The sequence below is a fragment of the Zootoca vivipara genome, chromosome 11, assembly GCF_965207765.1.
Source record: "Zootoca vivipara chromosome 11, rZooViv2.hap1.1, whole genome shotgun sequence".
Lineage (NCBI taxonomy): Eukaryota > Metazoa > Chordata > Lepidosauria > Squamata > Lacertidae > Zootoca > Zootoca vivipara.
In genome coordinates this window covers 35,526,042-35,544,480 of record NC_142594.1, presented here as the reverse complement: position 1 = coordinate 35,544,480, position 18,439 = coordinate 35,526,042, and the positions used below count along the sequence as shown (strand labels likewise).

At 37.3% G+C, this 18,439-nt stretch overlaps 1 protein-coding gene across 8 annotated transcripts in view; it reads right to left on the bottom strand.

Moving 5' to 3' along the window:
* Positions 1-18,439, bottom strand: part of CACNB2 (calcium voltage-gated channel auxiliary subunit beta 2) — a 138,888-nt gene that overhangs the window by 9,388 nt on the left and 111,061 nt on the right. For 4 of the 8 annotated variants that reach the window (XM_035129854.3, XM_035129855.3, XM_088654102.1 and 1 more), the window contains 7 exons: positions 16,039-16,161; positions 12,377-12,513; positions 11,102-11,178; positions 6,487-6,620; positions 3,141-3,221; positions 2,848-2,906; positions 1,009-1,118 (listed from right to left, as the gene is read on the bottom strand). In XM_035129854.3, the coding sequence (XP_034985745.1) occupies positions 1,009-1,118; positions 2,848-2,906; positions 3,141-3,221; positions 6,487-6,620; positions 11,102-11,178; positions 12,377-12,513; positions 16,039-16,161 (721 nt within the window). Of the gene's footprint in view, positions 1-1,008; positions 1,119-2,847; positions 2,907-3,140; positions 3,222-5,831; positions 5,894-6,320; positions 6,341-6,486; positions 6,621-11,101; positions 11,179-12,376; positions 12,514-16,038; positions 16,162-18,439 lie in introns of all 8 variants that reach the window. The other 4 variants (XM_088654101.1, XM_088654103.1, XM_088654104.1 and 1 more) reach the window with 2 other exon arrangements.

The window sequence follows — 18,439 nt, the reverse complement described above, 5'->3', positions numbered from 1 at the left end:
TCTACAAACAGCTGCGTGCAACTCTTTTTGTACTTGCACATTTACTATCTTAAGACTAGTGCAGTACAGATTCTGAGTACACAATTTAGATATCCAATCTTAGTTTTTTTGAGTATTTTCCTGCCAACTGTGACTTGATTTCTGACATTTAAAATTGTTGATATCCTCTAAAATAGAGAATTCCATACAGACTACAACAATAACTTGTTTTTACTGTTACAAAACCAGCTATCAGAAAGAGATAGTGGTTTTGTGAGGTGCAATACGTCATGAACACAAAGACAAAAGCAAAAATAATTAGCAACCATATATATATACATACCCAAAACATCTGGAAAGGGAGGGCATTAATGAAGCAAAGAATGGAAAAACCCAAGACAATCAGGTTCTTGTCCAAAGCATACAGAATGAGATAAGGTTACAACAAGAGCAGCTAGAAATGTAACATACATGGGAACAAACAAGAAAAAGGGGTTGGATTCTTGAAACTGACTAAATGAAGCAAAAGCCATAGATTGGTTCAGCAACTTATACAGATGGCATGTACACACAGACACATATATGGCTACTGGATTTTCTCACACAAATGTACATTCAAATAACTTTTCAACAACAACAAACATGCTATGCCCAGGAAATGCTTGAATCGCTAATGACTTGACATGAACTTGGAATAGTTTCTTTTCAGCTGTGAGACTGTCCATGGTCCCAGCGTATGGTTTGATGCAAATACCTCCTGCAGCTAAGCACGTGTAGGTCTGGTCAGTACTGCTACTTTGAAACAGGCACATAATTTCAGATGCACAATTACCCAAAAAGTACACGTGTAACCTCAGTAAGATCTATGGATGTACCAAAATTGACTTCCAAAGGGAGGCAGTGCCTAAACCTGACACTGTACGTGGAGTCATGGTGAATAATTCCCTTTTTTTATAAAATGAAAAGTTTTCAAGTTTTGGATTATTATAGTTAGTGATGACTTTTAATACTATCATTTCATTCACTTACCTAAACTTGACCTTGTATTGGACCGTTCTATTATCGCATGCTTGCTGGGATTGTTTAATACTGAGCGTTTGGCAAGCGAGATGTCTGCTGTGACCCGTGTGATTGATATACTGAACAAAACAAGAAAAAAGAGTAGTGTTGTGATTCATTGCAGAGAAATCTAGGATACTTTTAGCACACCGAGTTAGGGCCCCTCCTTTTGGTTTGTTACCCCTTCTGAGGCAAAAGGGGTTTTCATACAGCACTTAAAATCTTGAGGTTTCAGACTTTATTTTTGCTTATCTGCTCCCAATTAATATATATAATTATAAAGATATAATTATCTCTCTCTGTGTGTGTTAGTTTTGACTGTCAACTGCCTAGGCAAGGAACTTTTTTTTAAAAAAAAACACACAAACAAAGCAAGCATCAAATACAACTTAGATGCTGTAACAGCAGAAACAGTAACAATGGTATAATCTCTGTACAGGAAATTTGCCTTAAAAATTGTGTTTAAAACAGTTATACAATATAGCTTTATCAAATAAGTTGCCTTTCACAATGGGAATTATATTTTCTAGAAAAACACATGCTCCCAGAATGAACAGACAAGGAACAACAATAAAACAAGGGATTTGCCATTACCCTAGAGAAGATGTGGGAAGCCTTTGGCCCTCCAGAAGTTCCTGAACTACAACTTCCATCAGCACTAGCAAGCATGGCCAATGTCCAGGGATGATGAGCTTAGGAGTTCAGCAACATCTGGAGAGCCGAAAAGTCCCCACACTTGGTGGGGGTGTTGTTGTTTTTTTTAAGCAGTGGTTGGGAAACTGCCAGAAATGTACAGAAGATAGTTTAACAGAGACTTGAGACTTGTGAAACTGTTTCCTACACAGTTTACCAGTTGAAAGTGGAATCCAGGTCATAGCAAATAGCGATCATCATCTTTAGATTGCTTTTTTCACTACACAACACATGCTTAAAACTAGCTGACTAGAAACAAAATACTTGCTAACAAGACTATATTACAATCATGAGACTAGTTGATTTTTTTAAAAAACCCAGGGGTTGTAACATTTATGTTGCTGACAGAATAACATCTGATCCATCAATATAACAGTGACTGAGGTGATAATTTGCAATTACCACTACTCTCTGCCCATTCCTGTACCCCTAATCTGCTTTTATTTATATGTTTACATATTTAGTTATGTATCCAAGTACCACTCTGCTTTTCTTGTTTCTGAATTGGATGCTAAAAACAGCTGATATGCACTAAGACGTCAATCCTACTCAAAACTCCTAGGTAAGGAGGAATAGGACTGCAGCCATAATCTGCTTCCTTCAACGTTTTTGAAAAAAGGTAATTTCAAAACTAACCAAATAATATCAGTTTCTGAAGATTGGTAATTCCTGTCAAATAACAAACAGAAAAAATAGAACAGAAAAAACAGAAAAAAATATTACACATGAGGTTCATTGGTGACAATATTTTGCTATATATTGCTTGGATAAAGCTTAGAAAATATTGCTTGTAACATTTGCAGACAACAGGAAAGGAGACAAACTTGTTCACACTTGAGAAGCAAGTTGGATATAGCATAAGAGGACGGATGAAAACAAAATCCATCCATGCATATTCAAGCCCTTAAGGCTTACATGGATGAAATTCAGGGAGAGGTCTCTCAGCTGTGATCTCTGGTAGCTTATTTCAAGAAGGATGTCAACAAATTTGCGAAAACTCAAATAAGGGTAAAAGCAATTAAAAGAAAAATAAATCTGAATTCCATTCAGATATAGGTGGGGGGTGGGAATCAGTCTTAAATAATGCAACTTAAGTCTAGATTCTTAAATACTTACCGCCCTTCAAATCTATGTTTTAAAAAATCAAATAATGCTTTTTGCATCATGTCTGTCACCTGAAAGTAAAGAAAAAACAAACCAATTTAATGTAAGATTAGTGAATTAATATTTTTACTCTTAAATGAACAAAATGTTGCCAACAACAGGCATGGGGGAATCTTAATAAAAATTTCACACACTTTGGCAGCATCAAGGTCGGCAATACCTTTTAAAAACATTGAACTGGTTCTCTTCCTCTCATAGTTTCACATAGAAAAAAAAACGATACCAAATTAAATTAAATTTCTTACCTCATATCCCTTTAAGGAAGGCCCCACTAAGACTACTGGTCGCATAGAAGGCACTACATCATACGGAGGGATGTGTTCTGTCTGATAAAGAGAAAAAGCACTAAACTTCTAGTTCCTACATAAAGGTTAATTCTAATATTTTATTTTTATTTTTATCTAGCTGAGGTTCCAGTGGTGTCACTGGGGAAAATCTGAGGTGCATTTCCCCCCCAGGGCTCTCCCAGCAACAACTTCAAACGTATCAAAAGATTATTCTTATTTGGGAGAATGTTTTTAAAATGCTTCCATCCAACCTTATTTGCATAGCCAGTTTAAATTATATTCACTCCATGCAACTGAAAGATAGCCATCACTCTTAAAGAGTGGTAAATGAACTATATCTATAAAAGCCTATTGCCATCAACTTCTGGTAACTGAAGACTACTGTATGGTCAAAGCTGTTAGACAAATCAATAATAGAATTGAGGCTGTAGAGACAAGAGGCAAACAAAAGGTTAAGAATCACCAGTCTTCACCCCTCAATATAAATATGGTTCATTAAACCATGGCGATAGCAATTTGAAATATTTTTTATTGGACTTTTAAACTTACACTTTTATTTTCAAATCAACTGGCATATGAATTCACAAATACGATTATCTTAGCAACTGCTGAATGTTATATTAGCAGAATTCTAAACAGCAACCCTCTCCAAAAAAAACTCCTGCTAATGGTAATGCATGTTTTGTAAATTACTTGCTTGATTTATCATGCAAAAGTTATGAATGGATAATTGACCATTCAATGTGTAAAACGTGTCATACAATTATATGCAAATATGGTCAAAAGGGTTTTTTTATATATAAAAAAATACTTTACCCAAACCACCAAAAGTGGCTTATTTAAAACATTGTTTCAATTTTGCTTGTTTGCAGGGCACAAAATGTTTCAAATTCAAAACCACCAACCTGGAAAAAGCTTAAAAGTAGGTATGCCAGATCTATTTTTCAAGGGCCTACATAGTATAAATACATCAGTCAACATCACAGAATGTTGTCATCGTTCATTATTTCAGTATTCAACATGTCCCAAGTGTAATAATAATAAAAGCAATAAGGTAGAATACAAACATAAGAAAACAAAGACAAACATTTATACAGCAACAGCACAAAATGCCACACAAGCAGCAGTCTAAAACATGGAACACAGTTGTGTCAGTGTTTGTTTCTATTTACATGTAAATTTGACACATAATTGTTAAAGGAAGAAGAATGAATAACAGTGCCCGAGGCATCAAAAGCATGTGAATTTAATTTTTGCATGCCAGATCCACTACCTGCTTAGAAGCGAAGCCTATTGACTCTGCTGTGTAATTATGAATATATACTTTTGGAATTATTCTTGCTATAAAGATAAATAACCTGGTGCATGCATTACTGTATCAGCCCTCATGAATAATGTTACAACCCTATTGTAATTGCCAAATCAACATCCCACTATAATGTATCTCTATGTTTTATGGTGGCTATCCAAAAACCAGCCTCACTCTAATAACCCTTGAAAATTAGGGTAGGTACAGATATTACCTTATTTGATGGAATACTGGTACTTATTAAAATCAGCTGTATGCTAGCCTTTAGCTTTCCCCAGCTCTAATTAAATATGCTGTCAGTGGCAATATGTTATGGGACTGAAACGTGCAACAAGAGACTTTCACCTCTATATTACTGTTTCAAATTCATTCCAGATAGCTAGGGAGGGATATTTTTTTTCTTCATCTGATGGCTGTGCTTTGACTGTTACAGTGAGTTAATTAGAGTGTCTATCCAGATTGTGGTGAGCAAATGTCAACACATGACATGAATTTCTCCTGCACATGGCAATTTGGTTGAGATTTTGAGAAATCTGCTTTATAAAAGTGAAAGGACTAAAAAAGAATTATTAGGTATGGTTCTTAGAAATAGCCTTTCATTACTAAGGAAAATTTAGGCCCAGTAGAAAGAAGGAAACTGAATCATATTTAACAGAAAATATACATGTGATGACATAGGTGATGAATTTTAAAAATATATTAATTAATTTATTGGATTTATATCTTGCCATTCTGGGGAGAAAAAGTAAAACACCCAACGTGCCCAATGTTTTTATGTACTAGTACTCTGTAAAGCAGTGGACAATGTAGCTTTCATATGAACTGGCATAGATAAACAAGGCAAGCAAGGGATTTTTTTTAATTCAAGCAGAACTGAACAGTTCTGAAGACAACTGGACTGTTGTGAAGGTAGCGAATTTGTTGTTTCATTGAGCATGCCATAGACCACACTAGCAAAACATTGGCCTCTAGAAGAACACGTATATAATGTATATATAATGCTAGGTGTGAATATAATTTTTTTATTTAAAAATGAGATTGCTTCAGTAAAAATAAACAAATAAATATTAATAGCTAGCTTTGCTTTCCACATGCTCATAACTGGCTGCTAAATAACGAATTCTAGTCAGGTCTTTGGGAGCATCTTTTACTTCCCAGACAAGGGATGAAAAGAGTATGACAATACACCACATTTGTCAGCCTCCCTATTGAGTACCTTTTGACTATGAAGGGAGTCCCCAGTCCTGTTATCTAACAGGCAAGATGCTATAGTCTGACTGCTGGAGGAGAAGGCAAGAACAATGGGAAAGAATTTATATATGACAATAGGAAAAACTCACAGTAGACCGCCAAAACAAGCCTGCAGTTTTCCACTGGTCTTGCTCATCTGCAGATTTTGCACCTAGTGGATTAGAAGTTTAAATACTGACTAAATTAAAAATTGCAAGTTCTTTTTAAAGAACAAGATGAGTATCTGTTTAGATTTAACAAAAATGAATTATAAGACTGAATTACAAGTAAAAATCTGGAAAAAATGACAAAGAATAAGCATGCACTAGATTGGTGCATTATCTGGTCTTGTCAGTTTTTGTTTACTTCTGTGGATGTTTAAAGAAATTCCCCTGGCAGCCTATTATTCCATCAAAAAGGAAAAGTACCGTAAGCAACATTTGACTAAGTCACTCACAGGGCCGGGTCTGCCTGTTTCTACTGTACTGGAACAGCTAGCAGTCTGATAAGTTTCTTCCTTTGTACTGAAATGATTGCACCACTTAAATGCTAATGATGCCAGTGGCAGAATAAATACAACTAGTGTCAAGTAAACTTACCGATTTCTGCTTCTGCTTAGCTACAGCAGCATGGAAAAGAAACAAAGAATAACAAAAGCATGCATGTTATTGGCTTGTCAAAGGACGCAGACAGTCAACAGGACTCAAAATGTGACGCAGTGCAGGTGAGCAGGTGTACAGATGGCAGCTTGGAAGTAGGCGTTACCTTCTTAAAGAAGGGCATTCTTTTCTCTTTGGAGTGGGGTGATGTGACACTGTTTGCACTGGGTTTGGGGGAGCGATGGTTTGCTGGAATATCAATTTCTTCTGCATCTAAACCAGTGGCATCTATGTCTATAGCTATATATAGATAAACAATGTACAATTATCAGATGGCAGGGAGAGGAGAAAAGGGTTAAAAAGAAATAGTAAGCAACAGTATCCCAGGTCAGACGTCCATCAGAAATATCAAACAGAATAAAAACAAAAGGGGGGGGGGTTAAAATGTACAATACTCAGGGATTAAATATAGGCATACAGATACAATTATATACAATTATAAATTGCATTTAATTTTTGTTCAATTTAAAGTTTTTTCCAGCTTTACCAATACAAATGTATCCTTCATAATACTGGAATATACACTTTCAAGAATGACTGAAGGTTTATACCAACTTTGAATCCATAACCAAGCTCTCAACACTGTGTGACCTAGGTTGTGCCCAAGTTGCATAGATTACCTAACCTCAAAAAAGAATGCATATCACACATACTTATCTTGTGGCCTGTAGTATCTCCACCCCCCGCCCCCACCCCCCAAAAGGTGATTAAAACCTACTGATGGGTCATGGAATTCAAATGAGTGGGTAATATTGCCAGTGGTGGTTAAGGGCAATTAACCACAGGGGGGTTGGCTTCTTGTTGGGGTTGGAACCTGTTGGTTCCTCTCATGAAACGTTGTGAATCCCTATAATGATTTGACAGATCATCATTCACCTCTTGTGAAAACTTTTAATGTATCACATAAAGAAAATTTTAAATACTATAAAAATATGTGTTTGATGTGAAACAGGCAGAAAACCAAACCTGTTTTAGATAGCTGAAGTTTTAAAATTCTTTTAAATGAAAGTTATCTATAGTCATCTAGGAAATGCTATAGCTATTGAGGGCGCCAACTGCCTTTGTTTAAGTAAAAACAGAACAATAAACTGAGTATACATTCCAATTATATAAAGCTTTACATCGTAAGGAAACAGGAAGAAGGTGAGGAGGAGGAAAAGACTATTATACGACACTATGGAGCACACAAATGTCTTATTGAAAGGGCTTTCTAACAATTATATTAATCGGAAAAAAATTACAAAGATGGATAACCAATTACCATTAATGAGGTGCAAATTCAATTGGAAAATGTTCAAGTATTATGTCTATTAGGCTACCAATTTAGGTCCATTTAAAAAAGTTCCCAGGTTAAAACGGAAGCCACAAGACAATTAATGGCATATGAAAAAATAATAGTGGAAGGAAAAGTAATAGCAAAAGTGTTAATACTATCTCTGTATAAATCTATCATGGAGGTCCAATTTTGTTTCAGCAAAATTTCAGAAGTGGTGAGAACTGAATTGGGATTTAGAAACTAAAGATGCACAGAACAGGCTGTGGACAAAAGTGCCATACAAATTTTTAACACTCGATTGGGAGCCGCCCAGAGTGGCTGGAAAAACTCAGCCAGATGGGCGGGGTATAAATAATAAATTATTATTATATACTGACAACAACCAGAGAAAGAACCCTTAAAATTGGGCATGGCTGGTCCTTAACCCGTAGCCATCTAGCATATATAAAACTGAACAGTTCTCCCACATGTTGGAGAAGATGTCCCACTATAGGCAAATATCAGCACATGTGGTAAAAGGTAAAGGGACCCCTGACCATTAGGTCCAGTCGTGACCGACTCTGGGGTTGTGGCACTCATCTCGTGTTACTGGCTGAGGGAGCCACCGTACAGCTTCCAGGTCATGTGGCCAGCATGACAAAGCCGCTTCTGGCGAACCAGAGCAGCACACGGAAACACCGTTTACCTTCCCGCTGTAATGGTACCTATTTATCTACTTGCACTTTGACATGCTTTCGAACTGCTAGGTTGGCAGGAGCTGAGACCGAGCAACGGGAGCTCACCCCATCGCGAAATTTCGAACCGACCTTCTGATCGGCAAGCCCTGGCTAGGCTCTGTGGTTTAACCCACAGCGCCACTCGCATCCCTCTAGCACATGTGGTGGGAGTGTGCAAAAACAGAAAAGTTTGAGAAAAGTAAATGTACAGAAATATATTTGATTACAAGGCAGAGAGTCCCCATGAACCTAAGACTGGCTCTCTTTTATAGTCATGATATGCTGCAAATTTGAAACAAAGAACTCATAATGAATCTATTAACTGCTGCAAGAAAAACCACTACCAGGACATAGAAATCATTACAATTATTAACTACGCGCCAATCTGACAAACAGCATTATTGGAAAAACTGACACACAAAAATAAAAGTACTGTAGCAAGAAGCCAAAAGAAACATGACAATTTTTATGCAATCCGGTGTGACATTATTGATCACACAAAGAGGCATATGGTAGAACAGTACCCATAGTTTGCAGCAGTTTTGCGCTCATGAAGTACATATTTTAATTACCCTCTTCTCCCCTCCCTTCCCCCTTCCTATAAATTCTAATTATTATTGATACAAAATACCATTTATTTATGGCCACCGATCCAAGCAATACACATTATTATGTATCATTTTATATCTGCAATAACTGTAATAATTTTGGTATATACACTTCAAAACAACTTTGCTAATATATTCAGAAATGTTAAAAGAAGGGTCTTTACGACATCAGGGAGCTGGGTTGTATGATGAACATTAAAGCGGTGCAAACATCTCCCTGTCTTAACTCCCAAAGGAGCATAAATGTGTAGCAAAAATATGCAACAAATATGCAATATATTTTAAGTTCCCTATGCTTAAACTTCTATGATGCTTCTCATTGTGGATTACCTAATGCATCACTGGTGTTTCATTACTACTACTGCTATTAGTATTAGTAACATTGGCAACAGAACTCATCAATTGCTTAGCCATTATTTAAGTGATGATTTGATCCCAGGATTGTAGATTAAAGGGAAGTGAAAGGCTGTAAACATGTTTCTAGTTTACATGCTGAATCAATTTTATAAAAAGAAAATCTGGATATATTGTTATTATCAATTTAAAAAGTCATGCAATATAAAAAGTATTCCTCTAAGAGATTTTATGGATCTCAATGAAAATGTTTCATCTTTCTTTCTCTTTTATTTATTAATTGCATTTATACATCACTCTTCATACAAAGATCACAGGGTGGTTCACAAAATAAAAATACAAAATGAGAACACAAATCACATACTAAAACACCCAAACCAATAACCCCAAAGAAGTTTAACCTGGGTGGGATATGGCAGCAGCAGCAGCAGCTGAACTTAAACTATGGCAAAGGATGTTGATGGGCCCTTCCATTTTTTGAGTTAGGGAAGCTTCCTACCAAGGAGATGTCAAGACTTAAGAAGAATGACCAACTAGTGTGGGTTTTTTGGGGTGTGTGTGTGTGGCTGTGATGAGTGATTATGGTGAAGGCACTGAGTAGATGCTTGGAGCCTGCATTTTCCTAGAAGTGTTGATACTGTGACTGAAACAACACACCCAGTCACTTTGGCATGTCGCCAACAAGAGAGGCCATCACTGGAGGAACTGGATCCACACACTCTCTTGCCAAGCCAAAGCTATAGCCTGGCGGTTTCCAGGCCCACCCAGCCAGTGACTACTGGAGGGGCCCTTCCTCTTGGCCCTGGGCTCTGCAGCGCTTCTCCCCATCAAACAGAAAGCACCAAGCTCACTGCCCATATGGCAAAACGATTATCATTAAAGATAACCAAGGAAGGTTTTAGAAGCAAGGTACCAAAAGCAATCTATTTAATATATCAAAACATGTTTTACCACATAAACAGTCTAGATAGCGGCTAACAAAATGCGATGTTGCCAATCCTCTTTCCATGATACTACAGATGATCTAAAAATATTTGTTAAATAATCTAAAAAGAGTCCTGCTGGATCAAACTAGCAGCCTCAATGGGAAGCTCACAAGTAGGATGATAACCCGGTCCTTGCTGTTGTTTCTGGTGACTGTTATTCAGAGGCATGCTGCCTCTTACCTTGGAGATAACATACAGCTATCCTTAGAGCACCCGCTGATAGCCTTATCCATGAATTTCTCTAATCCCCCTTTAAATGGCTCTAGGTTAGTAGCCATCACCACATCTTTGGGTAGCAAATTCCACCATTTAACTATGTAGGAACAAAATGCTCTATGTAAGAACATTCATCGCCTTCCCCACAACAGGCCACCATGACTGCTGCTGGCAGGGTTCCAGTAAAACATATAGGGCCACAGCCTCAGCTATAGGCCTCTACCCATTTTACTTGCCTGGCAAAACTGCTGGTAGATATACGGCATAGCCCACATAATAACTGGCCTAAGAGACTATCGCCTTCAACAAAGACCCACAACTTACATTGTCACTCTAACATAAATATGAACTAGACAGAATGATGCTCTTTAAGTTCTGTTCTACAACCTCATTACCAGTTTTTTCATGAATGGGTCTTACTAAAATCATCTGCACCCTGAACCTGTTAATTAAAAAAATGAAAAAGGGTTGATTTCTCACTTCTACTGGAAAGTGTAATGTGCAGGAAGACAATAGTTATATTAATTATTATTTATAAGTGTGAAAAGAGCAATGGCCCACTTACCAGATGATGGAGGTGTAGACTTTCTGGAACTAGGTACTACGTCACCCAAACTGGATGATGAATTTCCTCCTGATTTACTAGAGTAAAGTAAATAAACATTCACTTTTCTAATATAATGCTCATAAGGTATAAATGAGGTGATGTTCAGTGAAAACTGTAAGATTAGTGGAATTGTTAGGAATTTCCACAGTATCCAAAGCTTGGTCCTGAAGGCCAAATGACATGATGCCTTTAATCTGTCTCTACATAACAGAGGTTATTATTATTATTATTATTATTATTATTATTATTATTATTACGTATACCCCACCCATCTGGCTGGGTTTCCCCAGCCACTCTGGGCAGCTCCCAACAGATATTAATAATGATAATAATAATAAAAAGCAATTAAACATTAAACATTAAAATGACTACTTCAATATTAAAGGGCCTGATATACCTTGGTAAGGGTCTACAGAAACCATATTTTTGGACTGCATAGAGTTTGAATCTCATATTAAAATATTGTTGGTGGCTCTGAGTTGCCATGGCAAAAAAACCTGACAGATTAAATAAATAAATAAAACCCACAAAAAAGTAAGGATTTTATGGGTGGTGATGGTATCTTCAATTTTTTAAAAAACCACACATCTGTGGTCAACCATCAAGGAATGAGTATACATATATATTAAGTCAAACAATTTATAGGAGGAAAAGACTACAGTGATTTAAAAGTTCTTTTTTCACCGCTTCTGGCTATTATTGTGAAATGACAACAATAAAAATACCAACTTTCACAATTATAACTAAAGTGAAAATGTTATTCTCTTTCTGAAAGAAGTGAAATAGCAATTAGCAGCTTATGACAATATTGAGGAAGAGAACCATGCTCAGGGAGTCTTAGTTCCTACATATGTGGAAACAAATTCAAATCAAAAGAGCCAATTCAGACAATACTTGACTCCAAGGTTTGTAGCTGCAGAGTGATGCAAGGAGGCCTTGGTTTTGTGCAGGGAGATTGAATTAGTGAGATCCTGTATTTCTTTAATCTCCTTGCACAAAACCAAGGCCTCTCATCAATCCTTTATGGGAGACAGAAGGAGCATGTAAACTGGAAGCATGTTCATAGCCTTTCCCTTCAAAGTACAATCCTGGCATTAAAGCTTCACTTAAAGAATGGCTCTGGTAAATAAGAGTAGAGAACAAAAATAACAGGATTTTTACACACCCACACCCACCACCAAGGAAGTCATTTTATTTAAAACCACAGTCTCTGTGTCATTGTTATTGATTTACCTGGAGTAAAATTTCCCTTGTTTAGCCTTTTGTTCATGCTGCAGCCTCATATTTTCTAATTTGACTGGACTTGGTATGAATCCTATTTCACAGCCTTCTTTTACCAATCGTCCTATCCACCAGTCGTTGTTAAATTTCTAGAGAAAAGGATAGATTAATGAATTTAAATGTCAGAAGTTTTTGTTTTTGCTTTTGCCAAAAAATTCTCCCCTCATCCTAACGTATCACATTTACCATGCTGGCAACTGACCATGCTAGTAATTGCATATAATTTACCTAAATAGTGTTTTTAAGGCTAGGAAGTAGATGTATAAATAAAATATCATCAAGCATGTGTGGATGTAGATGGAGGGTCTGAGAGTTGTTAGATTTATCAAAATTTAGCCCAGGCATCCCCAAACTGTGGCCCTCCAGATGTTTTGGCCTACAACTCCCATGATCCCTAGCTAACAGGGCCAGTGGTTGGGGAAGATGGGAATTGAAGTCCAAAACATCTGGAGAGCCGAAGTTTGGGGATGCCTGATTTAGCCCTTAATCAAAATGAGCATGACTGTGGATGAAAGGATACAGAATGGGAAAATGTATATCTGAAATAAAGAAGTAAAAGCTTGAAGCTAGAATTAGCAGGGTGTAATCCAAAGAGTCATGTTGTACCTTAAAATTCCCCTCATACAGTTGAAGACAAAACAGTCAAGATTTGTTTATTCATCTACTCTCTCAGCCAACTACTAATTGCTTTAATAAAAGGATTCTAAATCCGCTACACAGCAGGTGTGGAGTGAGAAGAGGGACAGACAACAGGATTAAGGAAGGAATGGGCAGGAAAAGTAGTATCTGACTCATTCCTGGTGTATCCAGAAATTTAGAAAAGTACTGTATTTCACCCTGACAATGCTATTTCTAGCTAACACAGAATGACTTTTAGGTGTTGGAGAAAGTATGGGCTCTATCCAGACAAAATTAAGTGCTTTTGAGTCTCATTAACTTTGATGGGAGAAAACCACGCATGTGCAATAAGACTTGTGTACTTAAGTTTGGCTGCATGATAAGGACTGCACTACAAGTTTTGAACGATTAAGCATCATGTCACCATCCACAAAGCAATCCATGTTTACTTAGTCCTGAAATATTTGGTAAGATGACATGCATTAACTACACATGAGGTGGAGCACCCATGTTTTAGAAAGCACATTATACTGAATTTCCACAAAGCAAGGGTAAATAATTTAAAAGAGAAAATGGGTGGTCTCTTCTCTAATTCACGGAAACGAGAAATGGAAAATAAGAGGACAGGAAATCCAGCAATAGATATCTCGGAATTTTATTCCAGAGCAACTCAGGTTGGTCAAATCATCGCACAAGTGCTATAAACAAGCAAAGTGTACCTCCTCAACAGTAGCTCGCTTTTATTTTCAAAAAGGTAACCAATTTATACCAGCTGCCATTCAGATTTTTCAGGCTGAAGTGTTGGCCCAGCTACATTTTCGGACCCCAGTATGGATACAATAAAGTATGAGACGATGTGTGGCAGAATCAGGTAGACACATGACATAATATTGAGTGTGGACTAGCACTATAAAATACTGGCTGCATTGCCATTTTCATTCCCAACCTTCTAATCTGGTTTTTGATTTACTTAAGGACTCCTATAAATCCAGATGGCTCCAACCCATACACAGCGAAATTAGATCTGTTGGCATTGTCTTGGAATTATTGTATAATTCTTGTGAACAATATATCACAATATCCAAATTAGATTAAGGGATATTGGGGGGGGGGAATTGAGTCAGCTGTAAATAAAATCTGCTCCCCCAAGTTCTATGGTTTAAATACAACCAATAACAGGATCACTTATATCTCAAAGTTAATAATTCCAGCCCAACACAGGGCATTTCCTGAATGAATGTTTTCCCCCTGAGCTTTTGTTAAGGGCAGATATTAAAGGTTTGGAGAAAGAAAAAGAAAGGTTGGAAATAGTGCCACATTTTCTCAGGATCATGCTTTTTAGGGAAGCTTTTAATGTTTAACAGACCATTGTATTTTAATATTTTGTTGGAAGCCGCCCAGAGTGGCTGGGTAATAATAATAATAATAATAATAATAATAATAATAATAATAATAATAATTTATTTCCTTGATATGACTCCAATACTAGGATTTGTTACTACTATTAGTAGTAATCTTTGTTTGTTTGATATGAATTACATGGAAATATATAGACCGGTTGGGTAGCACCTGCCTGTTTCGAGTGACAATGGAAGAGTGTGCCTTTGGGGTGAAGTAATATATAGGGTTGTATAAGTAATTATTGGACTGAAATTAGTAATGTCCATTATTTTCAATGTATCAAATCAGAGTAGGATTAACAAAGAATACCACATTTTTCTGTAATTGTTATCATTCTAACATTATAATCCACAAAAAGCAATAACAACAATAATAAAGAGGAGAAAAAAAATCAAAGCGAGAAATGAAAAGAAAAGAGAGGAAAATATATTAAGAGAGAGGAAGGAGTGGCAATATTTCAACAATAGCATTATAACTTCAGACAACTGTCCTTCAGAAGGGATACAACCATTTGTGATTTATTTGTGTTTCAGAAAAGACTGGTGTACATACCAGACACAATTTGCATTTAAAATGGAAGGAAGGAAGGAGTTACTCCTTATTTGCTATCAGACTAGGTTAAGGAAAAATGCAAATTTGTTATACTTCCTGTTCATCATTACACAGCCAAATACAAATACTCTTTCCAAATACTCTTTCTTTTGCTAACATTTTAAATTTCTTCAAACCACAAAAGACTTTTTAATAGAATATTACATATCTGCTTTAAATGGCTATTACCGTCCTGAGTAAAAATGTGGTTAGTGTAAAAGAGTATCCAGATGTTTTACTATATACAATTTAGCAATTTCAATCACTTTATGCAGACATTATCTCTTATATGCTGTTATCAAGGTAAACTGCATGGACACCAAAGGTATATTGACTTAGAAGTCTACTATAAGTGTCACAGAAACATTTATGTAGCACTTTAGCTTACAGTCTGAAAAAGAAAAAAATGAGACAAAAGCAATTCACTGAATCTTCTGATTACTAAGGGCAAAGGCATTGCAGCATTTAAACTGACCCAGTTTGTACAAACCATGGCTTGGTGCGAATGAGGAATGATGAAAGAATATAATAGAATATAATGTCTACTCTGCTCCTCCTCTGTTGCTGCTGCTACTATGGAGTTGCTTAGCATTATGTCCAAACCTAGGCTTATGTTTTATCTCCAGACAAACAACAAACTGTAGCAAAAAAAAAGCAAAACAAAACCCTTGGCTAAAGTTCATGGTTTGTCTGGAGTGGTTTGTCTGGAGTGAAACAAACCACAAATCCAGGTTTGGACATAACGCTATGCCAAACCATGGCTTAGCTCATAGCTGTATGGCAGCAGCAGAAGCAGAGATGAGGCAAAGCGGCTGCAATCTGAGAATCCAAATGTTTGTTCATGATGTATAAACATTACTTTTAAACGAAAATTAGAAAGGAAGTGTGGCACACATCATATGTAAATTCTTGCTGGATTCCATCCAGTGTAAATAAAGCAGCATACAGTACTTTATATTATAATACTGCAATCACAGCTATAATTGCAATATAAGCTGTCTTACTTCTTTAACATGAAGAAAATCTTTCGCTTCAAATGAGATGGCCATGCCTGGGACTGGTACATCATCCTCATGGGCTGCACTGTAGCTAACATTTGTCCGGACTGCAAATGCAACAGGTTTTGCCTGTAGAGCAAAATGAGAGAAAGAGGGTTGATATTTTCCCCGGCATTAAAATGTGCTTGTCTTCAATGAAAACACTGAAAAGTCTGGGGAGTATTTCATAAGAGGCAATCAAAGTGATGATATTATGCTGAGGATAGATGGCAGTTTTCCAAATAACCGGTAACAATTTTTTTTATTGCAGAGGCACTTCACAAGGTTAGGGAGAAGACTCATTGCCTTTGACAACTTTCCCAGACTTGCCCACTGACAACTCTCTCAGCAAGTATAGTTAACAGTTACCTAGACATTAGAAAGTAAAGCAGCTTTGGTATCTAAATGGCCTTGGTCCTGTATACCTGAAGCAGCATCTCCACCCCCATCGTTCAGCCCGGACACTGAGATCCAGCGCCGAGGGCCTTCTGGCGGTTCCCTCATTGCGAGAAGTGAGGTTACAGGGAACCAGACAGAGGGCCTTCTCGGTAGTGGCACACACACACACCCCCGGTGGAACGCCCTCCCAGCAGATGTCAAGGCAATAAGCAACTATTTTACTTTTAGAAGACAACTTCCCTGTTTAGGGAAGTTTTAAATGTTTGATGCTGTATTTTTTTAAATATTCGGTCGGAAGCCACCCAGAGTGGTTGGGGAAACCCAGCCAGATGGGCGGGATATGAATAATAAATAATAATAATAATAATAATATATTATTATTATTATTATTATTATTTCTAATCTGTGGTAACAGACAAGTCTTATTTGTAACCTAATTATGAAGCTTATAAAGAAGAACAAATGCAAGGAGTCTGTTTCTACCAATTTTGAAAGTTTGTTCATTTATATCCACCCTTGCCCATTAAGTGACAGCATCTTCATGTGGTGATTGCCTATTGAAAACATTTCTACATATTGTTGGGAGAAATGGCTTCTCTGCAACAGGATGGGGGGGATCAGTGATGGGGCTCTAAAACAAAATGTTGCAATGTGGAGTTGTTTAGGATTCCAACTACTTCCCATGGTTTTCTTCCCCTTACACCACCAGTCAGTGAACATTCAAAGCTTACTGGGCATACTCACTGGATGTTTTCTTTGGGGGGGGGGGGGTTACACCTCATTTTGGGGTTGCCTTGTCATTTTTTTAATTTTTTTTACTAAAGATGTATTGTACTCCTGCAAACCTCAAAGTTACCCCAAGTCACCTAATACCTTCTCTCTTGCAGTTTTGGCCAGAAGACTTGAATCCGAAATAGAGGAGAAAATATGCAAACTTGGGTACAAGTATGAATACATACCAGTATGTATAAAGATACAATATATGAATTAGACGTGATTTCAATTCAGTGAACATTATAGTATAGTAAATGTGATTCTCCCCTCTATTTTGCAAACAAGTAGATTCTGTAGTGAAGGTAACTTAGCAACTGACAACAGGTAATATCCCATGCTTAGCATTTCTACAAGGGTCAAAAGCTTGTAGGCAGACATATAACTAATACAATTATAAAACCATTCATGTTGGTGGCCTTCATGGTAGAAATATATTATTTTACATTAGGAGTAGAGAACATTTTTTTCTGTTAAGGACCAGAGTCGCCTGGGGTAATCCATTGAGGGCTACATGCAGGTGATGAGTGGGGCCAAAGTAAAAAATGTGCATATTACCACCTTTCTGCCACTTCTTTAACAATCCTCTCCCTCCACAACAGACTGCCAGGGGACAAATGACATTTGCTATAGGTCTAAAGTGATTTTTTTTATTACTAAAACTGGTATTTTATTTTATAAATGGACTAGCTGGCCCTGCCACGTGTTGCTGTGGATTATTTGTGTGATTTCCCCTACCCTGTGCCGATCCATGACATATCCCTGTGATTCCCTCCTCATCCCCCTCCCTCATCCCTGTGAATCCCCCAACTCTGTCCTGATCTATGACCTATTATGCCCCCTCTTCCCCACACCCCTGGCTTACCCCTGTGATTTCCCTCCGTCCAACCCCGCCCCCAGGTTATCCCTGTGACCCGTTCATTTTGCACACAATCATTCCCCCAATGCGCGTGTTCTGTAAAATTTTGCCCTGTCCCAACCCTGACTCCCCTACCCATGTGTGCTATGTGAAATAACATTTATTCTACCCAAAGGCACGGCCCTGTAAAAGGCCCATATTCAGTTGATTCTATGCTGCAGCCTATTCGCCCCATCCCCTCCAGGCAGGCCCATACCTCCACTTGGCAATGTTGCTGCAAAAGGCCTGTTTTCAGTTGGTTGCTGTGTAATTTTGTGATGTCATCTGGTGGCGTGGCTT